Below are 20,994 nucleotides of genomic sequence, written 5' to 3' on the forward strand. Positions count from 1 at the left end.
TTCATACATTTATTCGATGTTTATAAGTTTAACAAAACAAGATAGCTCAATGTTTCAGAAGTATGAGAATAGCAGTGTACAGTAGAGGGGAATATAAAGGGAATAACTCTGGCAAAGATAATTTATATAATATAGAATCTAGTGATCAGTCATTCAAAACCTTACTTTGTTAAACACCACTCTGATTCCACGCACAAGTACTCTGAAGTTGAAATAAAAAATATGCTAGAGTTCCTCATTGACAATATTTTCGTGGTCTTTGGTGATCAGGTCTTCCAACAGTCTGTTGGAATTCCCATGGGCACGAATTGTGCTCCTTTGTTAGCTGACCTGTTTTTATATTCATATGAAGCAGAATTTATTCAAAAACTTCTACGTGAGAAGAAAAAATATCTCGCTGTGACCTTCAATTCGACTTTTAGATATATCGATGACGTTTTGTCTATTAACAATGATAGCTTTCATTCATATGTCGATTTGATATATCCCTGTGAGCTCGAAATAAAGGACACCACAGAGTCGTCCACTTCTGCTTCATACTTAGATATTTTATTGAAAGTAGACATTAACGGCAAACTAACAACTCAACTGTATGACAAACGGGATGATTTCAGCTTCTCCATCGTCAACTTCCCACATTTATGTAGCAATATTCCATTATCACCTGCATATGGTGTTTATATATCTCAACTGATTCGATATGCAAGAGCTTGTTCTGGGTATAGTCAGTTTTTAAATCGAGGTAAGCTACTGACAAACAAGTTGATGGTACAGGGATTTCAACAGTCTCCATTGAAGTCAGCATTTCGCAAATTCTATGGTCGTTATAACGATCTAGTTCGTCAATACAACCTCGCATTGGGTCAAATGCTGTCTGACGTGTTTCATACCGATTGTTAAGCCGTTCTTGGCACACTGATTTTGACTGCGGATAACTCCGTTTACCTGATGAGGATATGGGGATCACGGCGGGTGTGACTGGTCAACAGGGAATGTTTACTCCTCCTAGGCACCTGATCCCACCTCTGGTGTGTCCAGGGGTCCGTGTTTGCCCAACTATCTATTTTGTATTGCTTGTAGGAGTTATGAGATTGATCACTGTTCGTTATCTTCAGCTTGCATATAGGGTACTTGCTGTCAGGAATTAATTATTACTATAACAATAATGTTCAATAACTTTGGATTGTCAGGAATTAAATTGTAAGAAAATAAGATGTCAGGATTTTGCAGTTGTCAGGATTTCAATTGTCAGGATTTTACTTGTCAGGAATTTATTTGTCAGGATTCTTCAGTTGTCGAGGAATTATACCCTATCCAAACATTGAATAGGAAAGAAGTATTGAAAAGTTTCTTTATAATGATTATGATCTTTTGTCAACAAATTCATTTTTTGTACCTAAGTTTATCTCAAAATTTGTCCTGACACTGATGTGCTTGAGACAGCTATCTAATTAAAATGAGCTTCTTCCTCCCTTATATAGTTTCAGCAGCTGGGAATTAGCCAATCAAATTACTCGATTTTCCTGACAATTCCTGACAGAAAAACTTATTTTCAATCATGCAATAAACGCTGTCATCTTTATACAAAAATGATATGCAAGTAATATCAATTGATTCAATAAAAATAATTGAATAACTTGCCTAGTTAATTGATTGAAATATATGCTGAATTCACTGCACTATATGTTGTGACTTCACTACCAAAAAAGGAACAAAATGTATCCTTGGGCATGCACAAAATAGTTCCAAATTAAGTAACAATAAAATGGGACTGTAATGATAACAGCAATTTAAGAATGAATCATATTGACTAAATCTTATCATCTACGTGAATTCGAAATGAAACAACACATAGTAGCTAGAGGGTAAGTTTGTATCACTTTGAATTATTGCGCCAACTTCACTGTTGATGATGTCATACAATGGCAGCCTCTATGTACTTAACTCTGTGTGCATCTAAGATAAACATGTGTAGGATATATGAATTAAACTGAGACCAAACAATCTATGGGATATTTCACACAAGTAAGTGTACTGATTAATAGTCATTGATTGTGAACTGTAGGATGCATTTTATTCATAGAAAACATGTGGAGAATAAAATACAGCTGGACCTCATGTTTAATGTACAACAATAAAAAAAACAATCTCTGAACCAACGCAGTCAAAGAACAATAATAAACCATGACAATTCAACAATGGTATTATAGCTTTCCACTATATACAGTAAATGTACAGTTTTCCCTTTCAATTGGAATTTCATATTATGTTGTGCAACTATAGATCCAATGCACAAAATATGTATCTAAAGTGGCCTCCCTTCCCAACACAAAAGAAAATTTGTTAAGAAAGACCTGTCTATTACACTATCTATTTTCTCAATTGTAATCTGTGACCGTTAATGTTGACACTGACATCACGATTAGAATTTATTGATTAACGTTCCAGCAAATTTTTAATTTACTTTTATTATAGTTAGCTCGCTTGCGCCATTAAAATCTATAAAGTAGTTACCGCACGTAAGGGAGAAAATTCATGACCAACCCTCGACCAATGAAATTGACTGTATTATTCTGAAGGATAATAATATATAGATATTGCATGTAGCTGAGGATAACATTGAAATTTTCACCTCGAGAAAACCATTTTCAAACGAGGCGTAGCCGACTACATGCAATATTTGTTTGACCATACTGAATGTTATGTAAACAACAAAACAGAAAAAAACTTTCGTCTGTTGACATTTGATCAATCACTACCACGCGATGCTTTGTATATTAATGTGGGTGTTCGCGTTTATTACAAACACTCAAACAACGTCATCTAACAATCTACGATGCACCGTTGGCGCGTAAATTTGACACATGTGATAATTTGTATACCACCCGTTATCAAGTAATAGTATCCTTTGCTAGATAATATCACCCTGAGGCTCGTGCTTTCTACTCTCGGAGGGAAATAGTATGTGCATTTTTTCAAATGCTTTTCGACCAATCAGAATAGAGTATATTACATTGAAGTATAATAAGATCAAATGATATCCCTCTTATGATGCATTTTGTGTGGGACTTTGTAATAAAGCATATGTTAATTTATTTTTGAACAAAAATACAGGATGATACAATCTATGGACGTATATTTTACGATATATGTCATACAAAAACATCTGAAACGCTCGGCATTAGGTTTGAATGTCACCCGTCCTCGGGAATGACCTTAAAAAGTGGATGTTCCGTGTCACAGTAGGTGTGGCACGCTAAATAGTTCTCACTGCTCATTAGTCATAAGCGCCGAGCAAAGACCTAAATTTGAAGACCTTCACCGGTCTTGGTGACGACTCCATATGAGTGAAAAAATTCTCGAGAGAGACGTTAAACAAGATTCAATCAATCAATCAATCAATCCGATCTGCAAACTTGATGATCATTTCATTATATAATACCTACCAGATATGCAAGTATCTTTTTACTTCCATTTAATTAATGCAGAATTTCGTAACGCTTTAATTACCATCGTTTACATTGTAAATGAAGATGACGAAATAAATATGAATATTATTTTTAATTAACGCTTTTCACTGTATTAATCTACAAAATACACATCCAAGAAATCGACATGATTAATTTGTAGAATATAATGAAATCTTTATTTGTGTAATTTTACACCAATAGCACTGCGAATAAGCTGTATGTAGAGCAGTTACTGAAATTTGATAGCATGAACTACTGGCGTAATATCTACGTTTTGAATAAAAGAAAAACAATTAGATGGGTATGATTAGCAAACTACATATACTAAGAATGGATAACACCAGACATGTAAAAAGAGCACTGAGGTGGACACCGGATGGCAAGAGGAAACCAGGAAGGCCAAAGGGTACACGGAGAAGGACGCTTGAAAGGGAGATGAAAGAGTTGGGATACAGTTGGGGTGAATTAGAAAGAAAGGCAAAGGACAGAGCTGGTTGGCGGACCCTGTTGTTACCTAACACGAAGAGGATAAGTAAGTAAGTAAGATAAGCAAACTGCAAAGAAATTAGGAAACATTCGAGTAATTTCTAATTGATGACCAACAGAGGACTCGTGAAGACATTGTTAGTGACAATTAAAGAGGGAAGATGAAAACAGCGAAATGGACATAAAAAGAAAATCACAGCACTTATGTATCAAGGCATAGATAATTAAACTACACAAACCATACCATATTGTCCTTCATAGTCCTTGAACTGTATTCTGATGCTGAAGATGCTGAGTACTTTCTCAAGCTCAACATACCACCATGTCAATATATCTGGTGTTCTAGCTCCAAACTTTGCAGTCCTTGTACACGTGTTAATGTCTCCATCCACTGCATAACTGGATTGATACTGCTGACATGTTCCAGTTTGTTGGCAGAGGTGTACCTCCTTAGCCTGCTTGGTCTCCTTATTCTGAGATATGATTTCTAAAAATGAAGAAACATATTCTATTGCTTTCTGAGTGTGGAAATAATCACCTTCACTTATAAACATAATAAGAGAACAAGTAATGATTGATCAAAAAATGAAATTTAGATGTAAAATGTATAGGGTTATTTCAGAGTTTCAGTAAGAAAACGACGTGAAATGCATTTATATTTTCCAAGTTGAGTAAAACATGACAATCATGTTGCAAATTTATACAATATAAACTACACGTTGATGTACGATGGTAAATGAATACTATTTGGTTCAGTTTATTGTGTGAGGAAAACTAATCTAGAGTAGGTGGTTCACTGAACTGTACAAAATGGGGATCCTTGTTTCGGTTTGATTGTTAGTATGGTGTATTAATTGGTAACAACACTTAACTAGACCGTGATAGGAACGAGAAATGTAATAGTACGATAGATAAATAGTATATTGTTTACTTACGGTATCCATAAGACAAAGTCAGTATCATTGATATCACAATGACAAGTGTCTGCATATTCAACATTTTAAAACAACAGGGGAGTTTTGTTTTTGAATTAAAAAAAATATAAGGCGATCAACAGTTGTCATAGTGTAGCGGAGAGTATAAGAGGAAACTTATACTGCCTCGCAAGAGAGCTAGATTTTCTAGTGATGTGGAAGAGTGTCTTCATCATGCAAGTTAAGCAACGGCGAGCGTGTTCAGCACTTGCATTTCGACAAATAATGTCTCTTCAGTGATGCTCAACCGAAATGTTTGAAATCCGAAATAACTATGAAGTTTTAGATCTAAATATAGCCAAAAACAGCGTGCCAAACAAGTGGAGCCAAATTCGTCCAAGGATAAGAGCTATGCATGAGGGAGATAATCCTTAATTTTGAAATGAATTTCTAAATTTTATAACAGCAATTAAATATACATCCGTATTTTCAAGCTAGTAACGAAGTACTTAGCTACTGGGCTGTATAGACCCTCGGGGACTAACAGTCCACCAGCAGAGGCCTCGACCCAGGGGTCATAATGTAAAACTTATACGCTACCAATTTTGATGCACCAGATGCGCATTTCGGCAAGTATTTATAGTTTATATCTGCACATATGGAATTTAAAGATTCTTTCGTACGAAAATAGTGTGACCTTGAAATTACACGTTAACAACAAATAACTTTGACACCCACATTTCCATGTGGCAAAAGAATACATCCATTATATAGTTGATGCAAACAAAATATAGTATCTCAACGTCTCCAATTAATATGAGAAGAATCCATCTTTAAAGTTTCCAGTAAGAAAGATTATTCAGTCATGGTTGACCTTACAATTTTACAGTTGTAATGTTTGTATTTGTCCGCAGTTCGATTGTAAAAACGGGAAATAATGTGTTTTAATGTAGTTGTTATGGTCCAATATTGATCAATAAGAGTGCAGTATGTTGTCACAAATGCAGTATATAACCGTCGTTGAAGAAGATATTATGCCAAATTTTACAATTAAATTTGGTTACATGCAGTTTTTATTTAGCATTGTATATATATATATTGGTTATATTTAGCTCTAAAACTTCATAGTTATTTCGGATTTCAAACATTTCGGTTGAGCATCACTGAAGAGACATTATTTGTCGAAATGCGCATCTGGTGCATCAAAATTGGTACCGTATAAGTTATATATATATATATATATATATATATATATATATATATATATATATATATATATATATATATATCGATCAAGTGCGAGTTCTGTCATACATTTTCGATTACCACAAATCTGAAAACAGCATGGTTCTATATTTGCATAAACTTGAAACCCCTGAACACAAGAATGATTTATGCCAAGTTTCATTGATATTGGTGCAGTAGGCGAAAATTATAAAAAAAGAAAATGTTTACAGATAGACGACAAACAACAGATGATTAAAAAAAGTTCAGTTGGGCTTTCAGCGCAGGTTAGATAGTAAGGTTAAAGACATCGGTATCAACAGAATGGTCCTATAACAAGAAATACGCACGTGAAATATGAGAACCGGATCACTCATCATCCAAAAGTTATGAGCAAGGTTAAAGTTTCTGAGACATGGGCAGACAAAACAATATGCCTCCGAGAATAGTTGCGGGGGTATGAACAAAACTTGAATCCACACAACTTGAGAATGTTTGCAAATTTGATATGATTTAGCGTGACCTTTCTACTGTTGAAAAAAATGTTATAATGGATTTTGTAAATATTTACAAATAAAACTTTGATCTCCTGATGTGACCCTATTCTATTTCTGGTACTCATGAATTGAGCAAACTTGAAATTTAACTACCTGAAGGTATCCAATGTATAACAAAAGGATATTGATTAATTTCTAATGAACGTTTATTTTAAATAATGATGAAAGTGAAGTGTAGATCGAATTTTTATGACTGGTAAATAATTAGAACCCGATCTTTCCTGGAAGAGTTTTCTGCCCTTGGTAAAAATTAAAAATTTGATTCTTTTTTAAAGTTTGTTCGGTAAATGATTAATTATATTTCATATTTTCATAAATTGAAAGTTTATGTAACCTTTTACCAAGAGATTTGCATGAAAAATAATTTTCTTTTTAAAATATTTTAATCAGACATGCTTTTTCCATAGACTGAAATGTAAAATTTTAGGGTAAATATATGAAGCGGTAATCAAAATTTTGTAAATGCCTACGATGGGATACTTTTGTTCAATAAACTCTTGAAAATGATACTGTGATTACAAAATCCAACGATCCATTTACCAGATATGAAATATTATACATTTATTACATGATACTGTAGTGAGGGAGATATGAAGATATGAAGATTTATTCACCCAAGAAAAAGTATATTCCTTGAAGGCAACGATTTTTCTTGGTTGATTAAATCTTCATATCTCGCGAACATTCATGCAATACATTGTTTATTATACCGAAACAAAGCAAGGCTACAAAAATGCATTTGAAATTGGATCTAAACATTGCATGTAGCTGAGATCGCCTTATCGATAACACCGTGCCATCAACGTCTTAGAAGGTACAAAAAACGAAATACAGTGATATGATAACCAGTTTGTGTGCCTTACGAACTATGAAGGTACATTGACTCGGACTTATTGTAACGTCACAATAAACTGTAGTCTACATTGATTTAAAATTTATGGGAAATGCACGGGCTGCCGAAGGGGTGACATATGATGAGGGAGATGTGATGTTTGAGAGGGAGATATGAGGGATATGTGAAGTTTTATCAAACCTGGTACGTGACTGTTTAGACCAATCAGATTACGCGTTGCATAGAATTATACATTGATGACTACCCATGGAGGATTTTCAAGATATTTCCTCATATGTCACTATGTAAAACTACGTCTGGGCTTCATAATCAATATGACCAATTATACCCCTGCTATTGTTGAATTATTGAAATGTAGAAAATATAAAACATTGAGGCCCAAAAGTGGGTGAGATTGAATCTACACTATGTCAGGACGTTTTCATGTAAAGTTAACTTTGTTTGGCTCAGTGGTTCTGGAGGAGAATATTTTATACGACCCCATCCTATCTTTGCCCTCTCTTGTACTACTTTCAAAGAAATATCTTAGTTTTAATCTGGTTTCAGAGTAATGCTATTTGAATCAAAATATTCTTTCTGCTATCCTCTTTTCATTATGACCGAATGCTTACTCTTCCTACGCACCTGATCCAACCTCTGATATGTTCAGGGGCCATGTTTGCTCAATCCTCTATTTTGTATTCCTTGAAAGAGTTATGATATTGCCCACTATTCGTTATCTTCACCTTTCATTACTTTGACGTAATTTGTAATAGCGCCGCGCATCTATGACTACATGAGTTTGTTATGTGCTATAAGCTGTGGCTTGATGGATGAACGGATATAGCGGACTACCACTGCTTAGACCCAATGATAGGTTGTATTGACGAACTAGAGCGTTATAACGACCATAGATTTTGCAAAATGCTGACTTCAACCGAGACTGTTGAAATCCCTGTACCATCAACTTGTTTGTCAGTAGCTTACCTCGATTTGAAAACTGACTATACCCAGAACAAGCTCTTGCATATCGAATCAGTTGAGATATATAAACACCATATACAGGTGATAATGGAATATTGCTACATAAATATGGGAAGTCGACGATGGAGAACTGAAATCATCCCATTTGCCATACAGTTGAGTTTTCAGTTTGCCGTTAATGTCTACTTTCAATAAAATATCTAAGTATGAAGCAGAAGTGTAAAATTAGGTGGAGTATTCCTGATTTTAGTATCAATTTCTATTTTGAAATGAGAACAAATTGATATGTATTTTGTTACCCAAAGAGCAGCAAGATATTTACAAGATCGAAATTATGCTTTGATATACTAAACTTAAATCAGTTTCGTTAATATTCATAAAGAAAGCTGAGTAAGAGGTATCATTCGTAGAAACACTCCTTGTTTCGATTGATTGTTAGGACATTGTATATTGTGACTAATCTCCACTAGCTTACTTCACAAATGAGAGAGTTACTAGTAAGATAGACATAGATGATATGAAAGTTGTTTACTTACGGTATCCAGAGGACAAAGTTAGTCTCAATAATATCAAAAAGACAAGTGTCTGCATGGTAGATTTCTTAAACAAACAAGGAAGTGTTATTCTAAACTGAAGAAAATAAGGGGACCAAGAGTTGTCATATTTATAATTGTAGAGGCATTTAATGGCCGTTATGAGTTAATGTTTTCCAACATTTCCTTCTGGAGAATTCACATGACTGACAATGGGCGCTGCTGAGATAAGATCACATATTGTAATTTTGTCATATTCCGTTCTTAGGTAGTTGCAAGTCAGACAATATAATATATATAATAATAATATTTCTGCTAATTCCCCATTGTATGTGGTTCAATGTCATTGTTTTCAGTCCCATTTGGGAATTTTTCAATCTGTGGAGACGTCACCAGTTTTAAGTTAAGTATCACAAATTGTTACCTATGTATGGCATTGTACAAAATGCGGGATTGTGATATTTCTCCTACTTTTAATAAATTCTGACAAGGTATCAAGTTTTTCTTTTTGATATATAGTCCATCGTCTGGCAAAATTTCTGACATAATATGAATTCCTAAATATATGCGTGGAATTTCTTATCGCATAATTTCGCGAGAAACATCACTCGCGAAAAAAATATTTCTCCCTTCTATTTTTATATTGCTAAAACACATGCAAAAACACTTGATCAACAAAGTATTTGCGATTTATCTCACATGAGTCATTTCGCGTAAGTGGATTTCGTATAAGATGGTCTATATCTAGGTACTGCAAAGATTGTTCATAATTAAAAAGTTTAGATGCAATAGTGGAAGTATATTTGTAGAAAATATAAGGTGTAGACATGAACTTGAAATGTGTTGGAATACAAGACTGAACCCTTTTATGACAAAGAATGTTGCTTATGTTCACGGCATCTATTTCGTTGTTTGTAAATTTGAGTTTAAGGTGATTGGCAACATCCATGATCATATAATTCAGTCTATATTCAGGTGTTGAAAACTCCAAGTAAAGACTAGCTATGGGTTCTTCAATTAAGGTATGTGATACTCTCAATGGAACAGAGTAAAGTTTTGCGTGGATACAATGTCGACCTAATTTTTCTGTTGACGTAAGGTAACGGTGAATCAAGGGTGACATTATTATGCTTGGTCTTTTTTATATCGTTCATGACTGCGTTTCAGTCTTTGAGTATTGGGAATGAGTCCCATCACATTCATGTTATTTCCTTGTGGACTAGTCAGATTTGCTACATCTTGTACATAATCATTGCATCCATATGGAAATGTAGTACCTAGAGTCATGATCCAGTGTGATATTCTCATTATCTACGAAAAGGGGTACCTAGAGTTCTGATGCAGTGATCTTCGCGTTATATACGGAAAGGTGTACTTAATGTTAGATTGTTTGTATCATAATAAATATTTTCTGGAATCCTAACCCTCATCGACAAGATGGAGTGGTTTGGAGAATTAGAATACTTGTAAAGAAGTTGGTTACCATAATTATTTATTTGAAATCCATGCCCTATATTCTTTTATTAAGTGAACCTTTAGTTTCTTCCACAAAGATTAATTAAGTCACATAAATTACACTCAGTGTTAAAATATTTACAAGTCAAAAATTTTGATACAGAAACTACGTCTGGTGAAATTACTACTAATTGACTTTGTAGTGATCAGTATATCATAAGTTTTACAATTTTTTAAAGAACATTTTGAGATCGAGCACATGAGATCTGAAAAGGAATCTTCAAAAAGACCTCTTAAAAGAACATGACAGTCTTTAATGTGGGTATTCGAATTTTCGTTTCTGTACCAAATCGGACAATCTGATGACTGTACATTCGACAAAACTTTCATATTTTGAAGGATAGTCCGAGGAACACCAACAAATCTGTTAGAGCCTGTGCCCAATATAGACTTCACAGAGTGACAATTTTCTATACTGGGCAACCTGTAAGCCAGCATTGTCTCGTTATTGTTTATATTTATGAAATAACATGTATCGAACGACAAGTATCCTCGAGGACAGACTGTTCATCAGCAGAAATACATGCTCGATGGTTAAATGAAAGGTGAATAGAGCACGTGATATCTACATATCTGTTAGTAAAGAATACTTTTAATTGGAGTTATCCTTTTATATCAAGTTTTTTCAAAATCTATTTCTATAACAAGTCAACTAATAGTTCATTATTTGAAAAGAATGATTAGTTTTTTTCCTTTTAAAAAACCCGCAAACGTTGCAGGTAAATCCGAAGAATCCTCACACATACATATATTATTGGTAGCGTAGAATACATGTATAATAAACAGGTGCAGTAAATTCTGGGTATGGGTATGGTCAGCTTTTAAATCGAGGTAAGCTACTGACAAACAAGTTGATGGTACAGAGATTTCAACAGTCTCGATTGAAGTCAGCATTTCGCAAATTCTATGGTCGTTATAACGCTCTAGTTCGTCAATACAACCTCGCATTGGGTCAAATGCTGTCTGACGTGTTTCATATCGATTGTTAAGCCGTTCTTGGCAAACTGATTTTGACTGCGGATAATTCCGTTTATCTGATCAGGATATGGGGCTCACGGCGGGTGTGACCGGTCAACAGGGGATGCTTACTCCTCCTAGGCACCTGATCCCACCTCTGGTGTGTCCAGGGGTCCGTGTTTGCCTAACTATCTATTTTGTATTGTTTGTAGGAGTTATGAGATTGATCACTGTTCATTATCTTCACCTTGCATAAAGCACAATATCATATAACTAAATGGTTTACGACACAATAGCGCGAAAGTCAGAACTTCTACGCAGTTCCTAGCAGAAAGGGCGTAAAGATTTGTACCCGCGATAGCCTTTGAGGAAGATGGATCTTCAGCTTTCGAGCATAATCATGCGGGTTTTATAATTGTGTATACGTCAATACTGGTTCAATATTTCTTGATATATGTTGATATTATAGTATTTCAACAGTCTCGGTTAAAGTATGCACTTCGCAAATTTTATGATCCTTCTCGTGTTAGTATTTGCAAACACAACCTGTCATTAGCTGATTGTTTCGAGATACCCATTTTCCTCTTATATCATTCTAATAATAAAAAAACAGAGAAGCTAATATTGTACTAACTTTATAAAAAGAATATATAAAGCAGGTTTAAATGATCCCTAAACCTAGTTGAGTACTGAGGTAACATTTGGTGGTTAATATTGTCATGCCAAATGAAAAGATGAAGATAACAATGACCAATCTCATAAATTCTATACGGAATACAAAATAGAGAGTTGGGCAAACACAGGTCCCTGGATATACCAGAGGTGGGATCAGGTGCATAGAAGAGTAAGCATCAGCTGTCAATCAGTCACACCCTCCGTGAGCCCTATATCTTTATCAGGTAAACGGAGTAATTCGTAGTCAGAATCAATGTGCCAAGAACGACCTAAAATTGGTTAGGTGACCTGTTTCTATATTCATATGAAGCAGAATTTATTCCAAAATCTGATACGCGAGAAGAAAAAAAATATCTTGCTGTGGCTTTCAATTCGACATTTAGGTATATCGACGACGTTTTGTCTATTATCAATAATAACTTTCATTCATATGTGGATTCAATATATCCCTGTGAGCTCGAAATAAAAGACACCACAGAGTCGTCCACTTCTTCTTCATACTTAGATATGTTATTGAAAGTAGACATTAACGGCAAACTGACACCTCAACTGTGTAAAAAACGGGATGATTTCAGCTTCTCCATCGTCAAAATCACATGTTTATGTAGCAATGCTCCATTATCACCTGCATATGGTGTTTATATATCTCAACTGATTTGATACTCAAGAGCTTGTTCTGCGTATAGTCAGTTTTCAAATCGAGGCAAGCTACTGACAAACAAGTTGATGGTACAGGGATCTCAACAGACTCGTTTAAAGTCAGCACTTCGAAAATTATATGGTCGTTATAACGATCTAGTTTTCCAATACAATCTATAATTGGGTGAAATGCTGTCTGGCCTGTTTTATACCAATTGCTAAACCGTTCTTCGCACACTGATTTTGACTGCGAATAACTCCGTTCGCCTGATCAAGGGATAGGGTTCATGGGGATGTGAGTGGTTTTCTGAGGATGTTTACTCTTCCTAGGCAGCTGATCCAACCTCCGGTGTGTCCAGAGGTTCGTGTTTGCCCATCAATCTATTTTGTAATGCTTATATAAGTTATGAAATTGATCACTGTTCGTTATATTCACGTTTCATCAATAAAAATAATCATAATGAAAACGAAAAGAATCAGTTTAATTCAAAATACATTTTATGAACGATCTCTTAAAGACAGATTCTGATATGAACTATCATTGGAGATGTTGAGTTCCTGATACTGGTGTACATCGGTATTGCTGACTTGTGATGGAGGTGATATTTCGGAACTAGCGATATAGTCTGAGGAACGCTTCTCTTGTTTTCTGTTATAGAGTAGCCTAAAATATAGTAGAATTGATATAAATTACAAAGGCTTTATGGACTCATGCAGAATATACATAACCCACAAACATTTTTTACCTCAATAATATAACAATGACAACGACCAGGCTAAAGTTGATAACCAGTGAGATCGACAAGGCTGCGATGTATGCATCCGGGGTACTATACTCGTCATTACTGACAATAGGTACCTCTGAAAGAAAACAATATTCAAATTTTAAATTCATTATTCCTTCCGATCACTAGAGAATATGAAAGATTACAATTTGTGATAGAGAACAATTTGCTTAACACTTTACATATTCTGGATTTTGTTTGGGGATGTTTTTGAAAAGGTTTTATATTTTGGATTATTATGGGGTAACTACATGTAAATACTGAAAATGACCCACAATAGCTAACAAAGATTTCATAGATCAGCAGATAAATTCGTTGTGAATACAGCTGAAAAACAGTACTGTTTTAACTACGTTCGAAAAATCTGAAAAGGTATGAGCGATGATAAAATTCGGTATCAAATTAAAGTAACAGATATCATTAAATATTTGTGATACCGCGCGTATAATCGTACCTAGAGTGTACAAACCTTCCTTGAAATTCAGATTTATAAATATCTCTAAACGTTAATTACATTTTCAACAGCCCAGAATGCTTCTCTTGTGTATCATGTTAGCCAAAACTGTCAACGGCATGGTCAATAAAAGGATATGGTATATTGGATTTACTTGTACAGGTATGCATGCTAAAATCGCATAGATGAAAATTGTATTTTATAATGTACTGTGGTTACACCCGACTGTTTATAAGTAATTTGAAACACTATTTCATTTGTATGAATCCCAGTGATAAATTAAAGAGGTTGATAATGATGATGGTGTAGATTCATAGTGCAGACTGCCCATTAGGTGCCCTGTTATACTAGGTTTGTTGCGGCAAGGCGAGGCGACGATTGTGGTCAACCCTCGGATCCCCTGGAAACGGGTAAGGATCTTCTTGAAGATACGGGGATGGTTAGGTCCTCCAGAAGGTGGTGGATGGGTCCATCTCCTCTTCCCCTAGTCTATCGCCCACGGATCCCCTCAGTATAGTTGGGGGAAGGGCTTTTTGAAGATAGCTTGCTATTTTTTTTTTGCGATTGACCCTCGGATCGTTTGAGGAGGTAAAGATAAATATGTAATTTATACATTTATATAACATGGCTTTATTTAGAACTATAAATTTTATTCACATTGTAATTGCTAGTTCACGAAGGAGGGAGGAAGTTTTAAACGTTACATTTATTGCCTTAACATATAATACAGAGAGTCAAACGTCGTAAGGCTTGACCCAGGCGGCATATATTTCATGATTTGTATTTAAACAAGCTCGATATTTGCCATTTCGGTAGATAGACTAAAATGATTGGTGTTATATATATATATATATATATATATATATATATATATATGAGTTCGACACTTACTTTCACTACAGTCAGGTGACTCATTCCACCCAGAGGAACACGTGCAGGATCCGCCAACATTATCACATACATCGAGGCATTTCTGAGAACAATTCTTGGAGCAGTTTATTCCATATGTTCCTTTGTCACATGCTTAAATACATAAAACAGATAGTCTCAGTTAATGAAAAAAGGCACATTTCCAACATGTTGGTCTAAGGAAATTATTTTCCCATCTTTTAATGTAAAACTTATACGGTACCAATTTTGATGCACCAGATGCGCATTTCGACAAATAATGTCTCTTCAGTGATGCTCAACCGAAATGTTTGAAGAAAGGAAATGCTAATGACACTAATAACTATAGAGGCATAACTCTGGTGAGTTGTTTGGCAATAATATTTACTTCTGTTTTAAATACTAGATTGTTAAAGTGGTCTTACGGGAATATTCTTATTTCAGATGCTCAGTTTGGTTTTAAACCAGGTTTTGGTACTAAAGACGCCATATTTGCATTACAAAGTGTCATTAGTAGAACGCTATCACGCAAAAATAAGTTATTTTGCTGTTTTGTTGATTATCAAAAGGCTTTCAATAACGTCAATCGGGAAACAAGTTATTTTTTTTAAATTATCACGCTGTGGCATCACTGGTAAACTACTTAAAATTATCAAATCATTATATAGTAACTTGAAATCCTGTGTAAGATTTCAATCCCAATTATCGAACTTCTTCTCATGTACAAACAAATTATTGCAAGGTGAAGGGTTATCCCCCTTTTTGTCCTCTATATCTATGTGAATGATTTTGAGAATGCATTTATTAATAGCTTATGTGATGGAATTGACTTTAAAACATATCACTGTTTTTGCTAATGCACGCTGATGATACTGTACTTTTCTCTGAATCATTAGATTGTCTGCTCACCAACTTAGAATAGAACAAGGTAGATATAATGGCACAGCAAGACAAGATCGATTGTGTGAATTTTGTAATTTGAACGAAATTGAGGACGAATATCATTTTATTTTAATATGTCCTTTGTACAAAGACCCCAGATCTGCATATATAAAAAGTATTATTGGTCGCATGCTTCTATATTTAAACTGGTACAGCTGATGTCAATTCATAATAGAAAACAACTGTAACCTGGGTAAATTTTTAAAAAGTGCTTTACGCTTACGATCTAGCCAAACTATTATCTTATATATATATTATGTAAACTTGACTTATAACTCTCTTCATGTATATCCATCCTCTTAATATTCACTCCACTTTTCATATTGTGTACATCGTTTTTGTTTAATACTCTGTAATTGAATATATATTATGCTGATGAGCCGTAAGGCTTAAAACCAATAAACAATACAATACAATCATGTCTCTTCGTGAATTTTTCACTCGAAGTCAGGCGTCACAAGCTGGGTTCGTTAAGGTGCCGACGGCTGCTGCAACACGGAACCTCAGTTTTTAAATTTCCCTCGCATAGACCCGCAACTCACACTTCTAAATGCCGAATGTTTGGAGAAGGGACACTAACTACCTATTTTTACGAATTAAGTTTTATACAACAAAGGCACAAGCGGGGCTCAAAACCACAATTCCCCGATCTTGCAGTGAAAACTCAAACCACTGAGCCAACAACGTGTGTGATATATTGATATACATGTATATGATTATGGATCCAAGCACTATTTTGAGCAGATACATTTGTATTCTAATATAATAATATCATTATATGTCTCATATTTCAGGAAATATTGATAGATGAAGTAGTACTAAAACTGATGATAAAAATGGTATCAAATTTTCAATACTTATGATTGCTAAATTGGAAGATGATAGCCTTTATAGCACTGGCATACAGGAAGATTGGCAGGGACAAATAAAACAGTTAAGAAATAAACTAAATATTTCATCATTAGATATTAATGAAAGCACATTTGACAACTTCTTGAAGAATTACAACATTAATGTTAGCATGCAACTGCAATAATAATAATAATAATAATGATAATGATAATGATGATAATAATAATGATAATAATAATAATGATATAATAATAAATGAAATTTATATAGCGCCTTACATAAAACAAATTACTCTAAGGCGCTTTACAAGGGTAGCGTTGAGGAATGCAACAACAATAATAATATAAAAAAAAACCAATTAAATCAAATTAAGGAGGTATGCTACACCAGAAAAATTTGATGTAGATGAAAAGTGGAGGACATGTACAACAGTACTTTAAAGTTGAAAATGTTCAAATGTACTTTATTTTGTCAAAAAATACAGTTTTAGTAGAAGGTAATCAGAAAAAAATTCAAAAACCCCTGCTGCATTCGAACCTGCGACCTACAGTTCAGCAGTCGGTATTCTAACCTACTGAGCTACTCTGCTAGGTATTTAAATGGAAAAGGAAAAGTCAAATATTGCTGATATCGATTTTTTCATCCATGTTTTTAAAGGAAGTCAGCCATTATGACGATGTAGAGTACTACCTTAAATGACAGTGTGACATAAAATCTTACATCTATAAAATTAACAAAATAAACATTATTATTAAGATGGATAGTCAAATTGGGGGGGGGGGGGGTAGAACACCATACACAGTATTTAAAAAGTACTATAAAATGTTAAGTTAAAAGCTAAAACACTGAATTCCCTAAACGTGAAAAATTACTATTCTACAGTAAAAAAGAAAAAAGAAATAACTATGAATTAAAAGCCTTTTTTGAAATTTCCTATTGTGAAAGTAATTTGCTATAATTTAACAAAGCTAAGAATATCTGCCCACCCTTTAGAATTTGAAGCTGGCAGATATTCAAAACCTTGTATTCAAAACCCTTTTTGTCAGTTTTGTTAAACTACTGTTGATGGTGAGTTATATTTTTTATTTGCCTGCTTTATACATAAAGATATAAGAAGAAAGTATTATCCATTGAACATCTACAGTCCAAATGATGATACATTATGTCAAAAGGGGATGCTTACTCCTCCTAGGTACCTGATCCCACCTCTGGTGTGTCCAGGGGTCCGTGTTTGCCCAACTATCTATTTTGTATTGCTTATAGGAGTTATGAGATTGATCACTGTTCGTTATCTTCACCTTGGATTAAAGTAAGACTATTGTAGATTATTATGCAACTCTTTCAATTTAGTTCATGCTACAAGGTTATGCAAATTTTAATATGAATGTTTTGAATTCTGCAGCAAAAGTAAAGTGCTATGATTATGTTAATTTTATATGCAATAATAAATTGCATACATACAGGTTGGCATCACACGTACATGTCAATATATATATATGTATATGAGCTGTTAATATTTAGTTTATTATCATTATATATCTCATATTGTGTAAAATGATTGTATGCCAACATGTTTGTTGAATCAATAAAATTGAAATGAAATTATTCATTATCAGGATTAAATAGAAATTGAACTCTATGTATATGTGAATCTACATATCAAAACTTGTAGATAGCTTGACACCCATACTAAGTGTAAAATTACTATTCTTAAACGACTACATACGCTTGTTGCAGAAACTCCCTAAGTAACCGGGTGTACAGCCCTCCAGACAAGATCCAGTGATTAGATTACATGTCGTGTTTCTGCAATGACTGCTACAGTGATTTCCACAATCTTTTTCGTACGTTCCTACTGAACATTCTAGAAGAGGATGAGAGGTTAACAGTAAGAAATAATTCCTTTCTCCTTTACAGCTTTTCCTACATAGCAATACACATTTATGTCAAACGTAGATATAGACATCTGTTCCTGTATTTTGAAAAACCCGAGAGTTTCATAGTATATTCTACACTATCTTGTTAATTGTTTACAAATTGCACGTAAAATAAAATGTTTATATAGTGTCTTCCATTTGCTATACATGTACATGTACAATGTATGTATGTAACTTGCTGAAATTCTTCACGGACATTATAAACGTTACTGCATGTCTGTTTTTTCTCCTTATATAAAGTGTAATATGTTTTACGGCGTGACCGTGTTTGAGGGCGAAGCAAAAAGTATTGGCATTACTATCTAGATCTATAACAGGACAAAAATATCCCGAAGTTAGCACCTAATGTGTGATGGCAGGGTTGTGTTCAAGATCGTAGAGGCTAAGTAGGGCTCGGTAGCTCTACGATCTTGAACGATGTGCTAGGCTAGCCCTACGTAGGGATAACGAGTGTTAATTCATACAGTACATTCAATATACCTAGATATCTAGTCTAGTAGCTAGGCTAGGCGCTACGATATTGAACGCAGCCCAGAGCTCAATCGAAATATTCTAACTTTAGCCATTTTTGATCCGCCTATTCATTGAACGCGGGAAACTCAATGCAACTGATGTAAACAGTGCATTGTGACGTCATATCCATCGTCGGTGTTTAGTAAATTCACAAACATAGGACATTAATCGAGGAGTAATTATATATGATTAAGAAAACATTACCATGTTTTTACGGATTTTTTGTAACATCTCAGAACGACGTGAACTTAGGTACACGAGATTCAAAATGGAGAAATACATGTCCACGCGCTAGTATTCGAATCGACGCCATTGGGATCAAAATTTTCAAGTTCAATAGGTATGGTGTAATTTTTCATTAGTTTTCTGCATTTTCCTTTTAAACATGTATATACGTGTTACCTAAAGGGAGAGCTCCGCTCTCACAGCCGTTAAGGCCGTGAGAGGGCTTTGAATTACCTAAACCGGATTTTAAAAAAAATATTTGTTTATATATTTTATTTCTTTATTATTCATATATAAAAATCACATTATGCACACATTATTATTTGAAAGAACTAATATGTCTTAGGGCGTGACAGTGTTGAGGGCGAAGCAAAAAATATTGTCATTAGTATCAAGATCCATAACAGGACAAAAACATCCCGATTTATTAGCACCTAACGTGTGAGGACAGAGCTCAGTCAGAGTGTTCTAACTTTAGACATTTCTGATCCACCTATTAAACGAACGCGGGAAACTCTAAGCAACTGATGTAATCAGTGTATTGTGACGTCATATTCAACGTCGATGTTTAGCAAATATACAAACATACAGGAGACATGCTAATGGAATCGCGTTAATCGAGGAGTGATTATATGATTAAGAAAATAAGATTTACATGCTTTTAAGGATTTTATTTAACATCTCAGAACAACGTGAACTTGGGTACACGAGATTCAAAATGGAGAAATACATGTCAACGCGCTAGTATTCGAATCGACGCCATTGGGACCAAAATTGTCAAGTTCCATAGGTATGGTTTAATTTTTCATTAGTTTTCTATATTTTCGTTTTAAACATGTATATACGTGTTACCTAAAGGGAGAACTCCGCTCTCACGAAGGGACATGAGAGGGCCTCGCCCTCTAATATTTTTAAAGAACTACCGAGCATGCAAAAATCATTCAACGCAATAATAAGAAACGTCACATCGTATCTAAAATACTCTGTTTGCAGTTGAGAGTCCCCCATCCCGGTTTACATCCGTATATACAGTTCCCTTTCATATGGCCACATGACTGGTTGACACGGTTCTCGTTACACGGTGTAGAACAGTTTTCTCCATGAAAGCCATCATTGCAAATTGAATAAAAATCCAATGGACAATAATAATCATTATTTCAAAACTTTAAATTCCTTACTACAATAGATAGCAATATGTTTGTCATTGTATTATTTTCACCTATGAAATGTTCACGCAAAAATCATATGCTTGAAAGATTGCTTTTGAAAGTCTATGAAGGGAAAGGTGTAACGATTTTCGTATTTCATGTATGCAACAAAAGATTATCTTAACTTAATGATTCGTTCAGGAAGTGTACTTCGCCTAATTGTGTTTTTCAGTATAATCAAATATAATGATATCAAAATCGTATTAATGATATGATTTGGCACTCTGTTTTCCCTAAAATAGCTCTTAGGGTCTACAAGTTTACTGTTATTGCGGATTTCAAAAATTTCGGTTGAGCATCACTGAAAAGACATAATTTGTCGAAATGTGCATCTGGTGCATCAAAATTGGTACCGTATAAGTTTTACATTATGACCCCTGGGTCGAGGCCTCTGCTGGTGAACT

General features: G+C 34.4%; 1 protein-coding gene and 1 long non-coding RNA gene across 2 annotated transcripts in view; both read right to left on the minus strand.

Annotated features, from left to right (window-relative positions):
* Positions 1–20,994, minus strand: part of LOC125669375 (uncharacterized) — a 57,487-nt gene that overhangs the window by 26,688 nt on the left and 9,805 nt on the right. Inside the window, exons 7-10 of the mRNA XM_056161466.1 lie at positions 14,917–15,048; positions 13,533–13,647; positions 13,323–13,450; positions 4,196–4,443 (exon numbers count right to left, since the gene is read on the minus strand). Coding sequence (XP_056017441.1) covers positions 4,196–4,443; positions 13,323–13,450; positions 13,533–13,647; positions 14,917–15,048 — 623 coding nt within the window. The remainder of the gene's footprint in view (positions 1–4,195; positions 4,444–13,322; positions 13,451–13,532; positions 13,648–14,916; positions 15,049–20,994) is intronic.
* Positions 13,248–14,865, minus strand: LOC130054359 (uncharacterized). The gene is made up of 2 exons (XR_008802667.1): positions 13,533–14,865; positions 13,248–13,450 (listed from the first exon to the last, which is right to left on the minus strand). It is a non-coding gene; the product is annotated as an uncharacterized LOC130054359 (long non-coding RNA).

The sequence above is a fragment of the Ostrea edulis genome, chromosome 4, assembly GCF_947568905.1.
Source record: "Ostrea edulis chromosome 4, xbOstEdul1.1, whole genome shotgun sequence".
Taxonomy (NCBI): domain Eukaryota; kingdom Metazoa; phylum Mollusca; class Bivalvia; order Ostreida; family Ostreidae; genus Ostrea; species Ostrea edulis.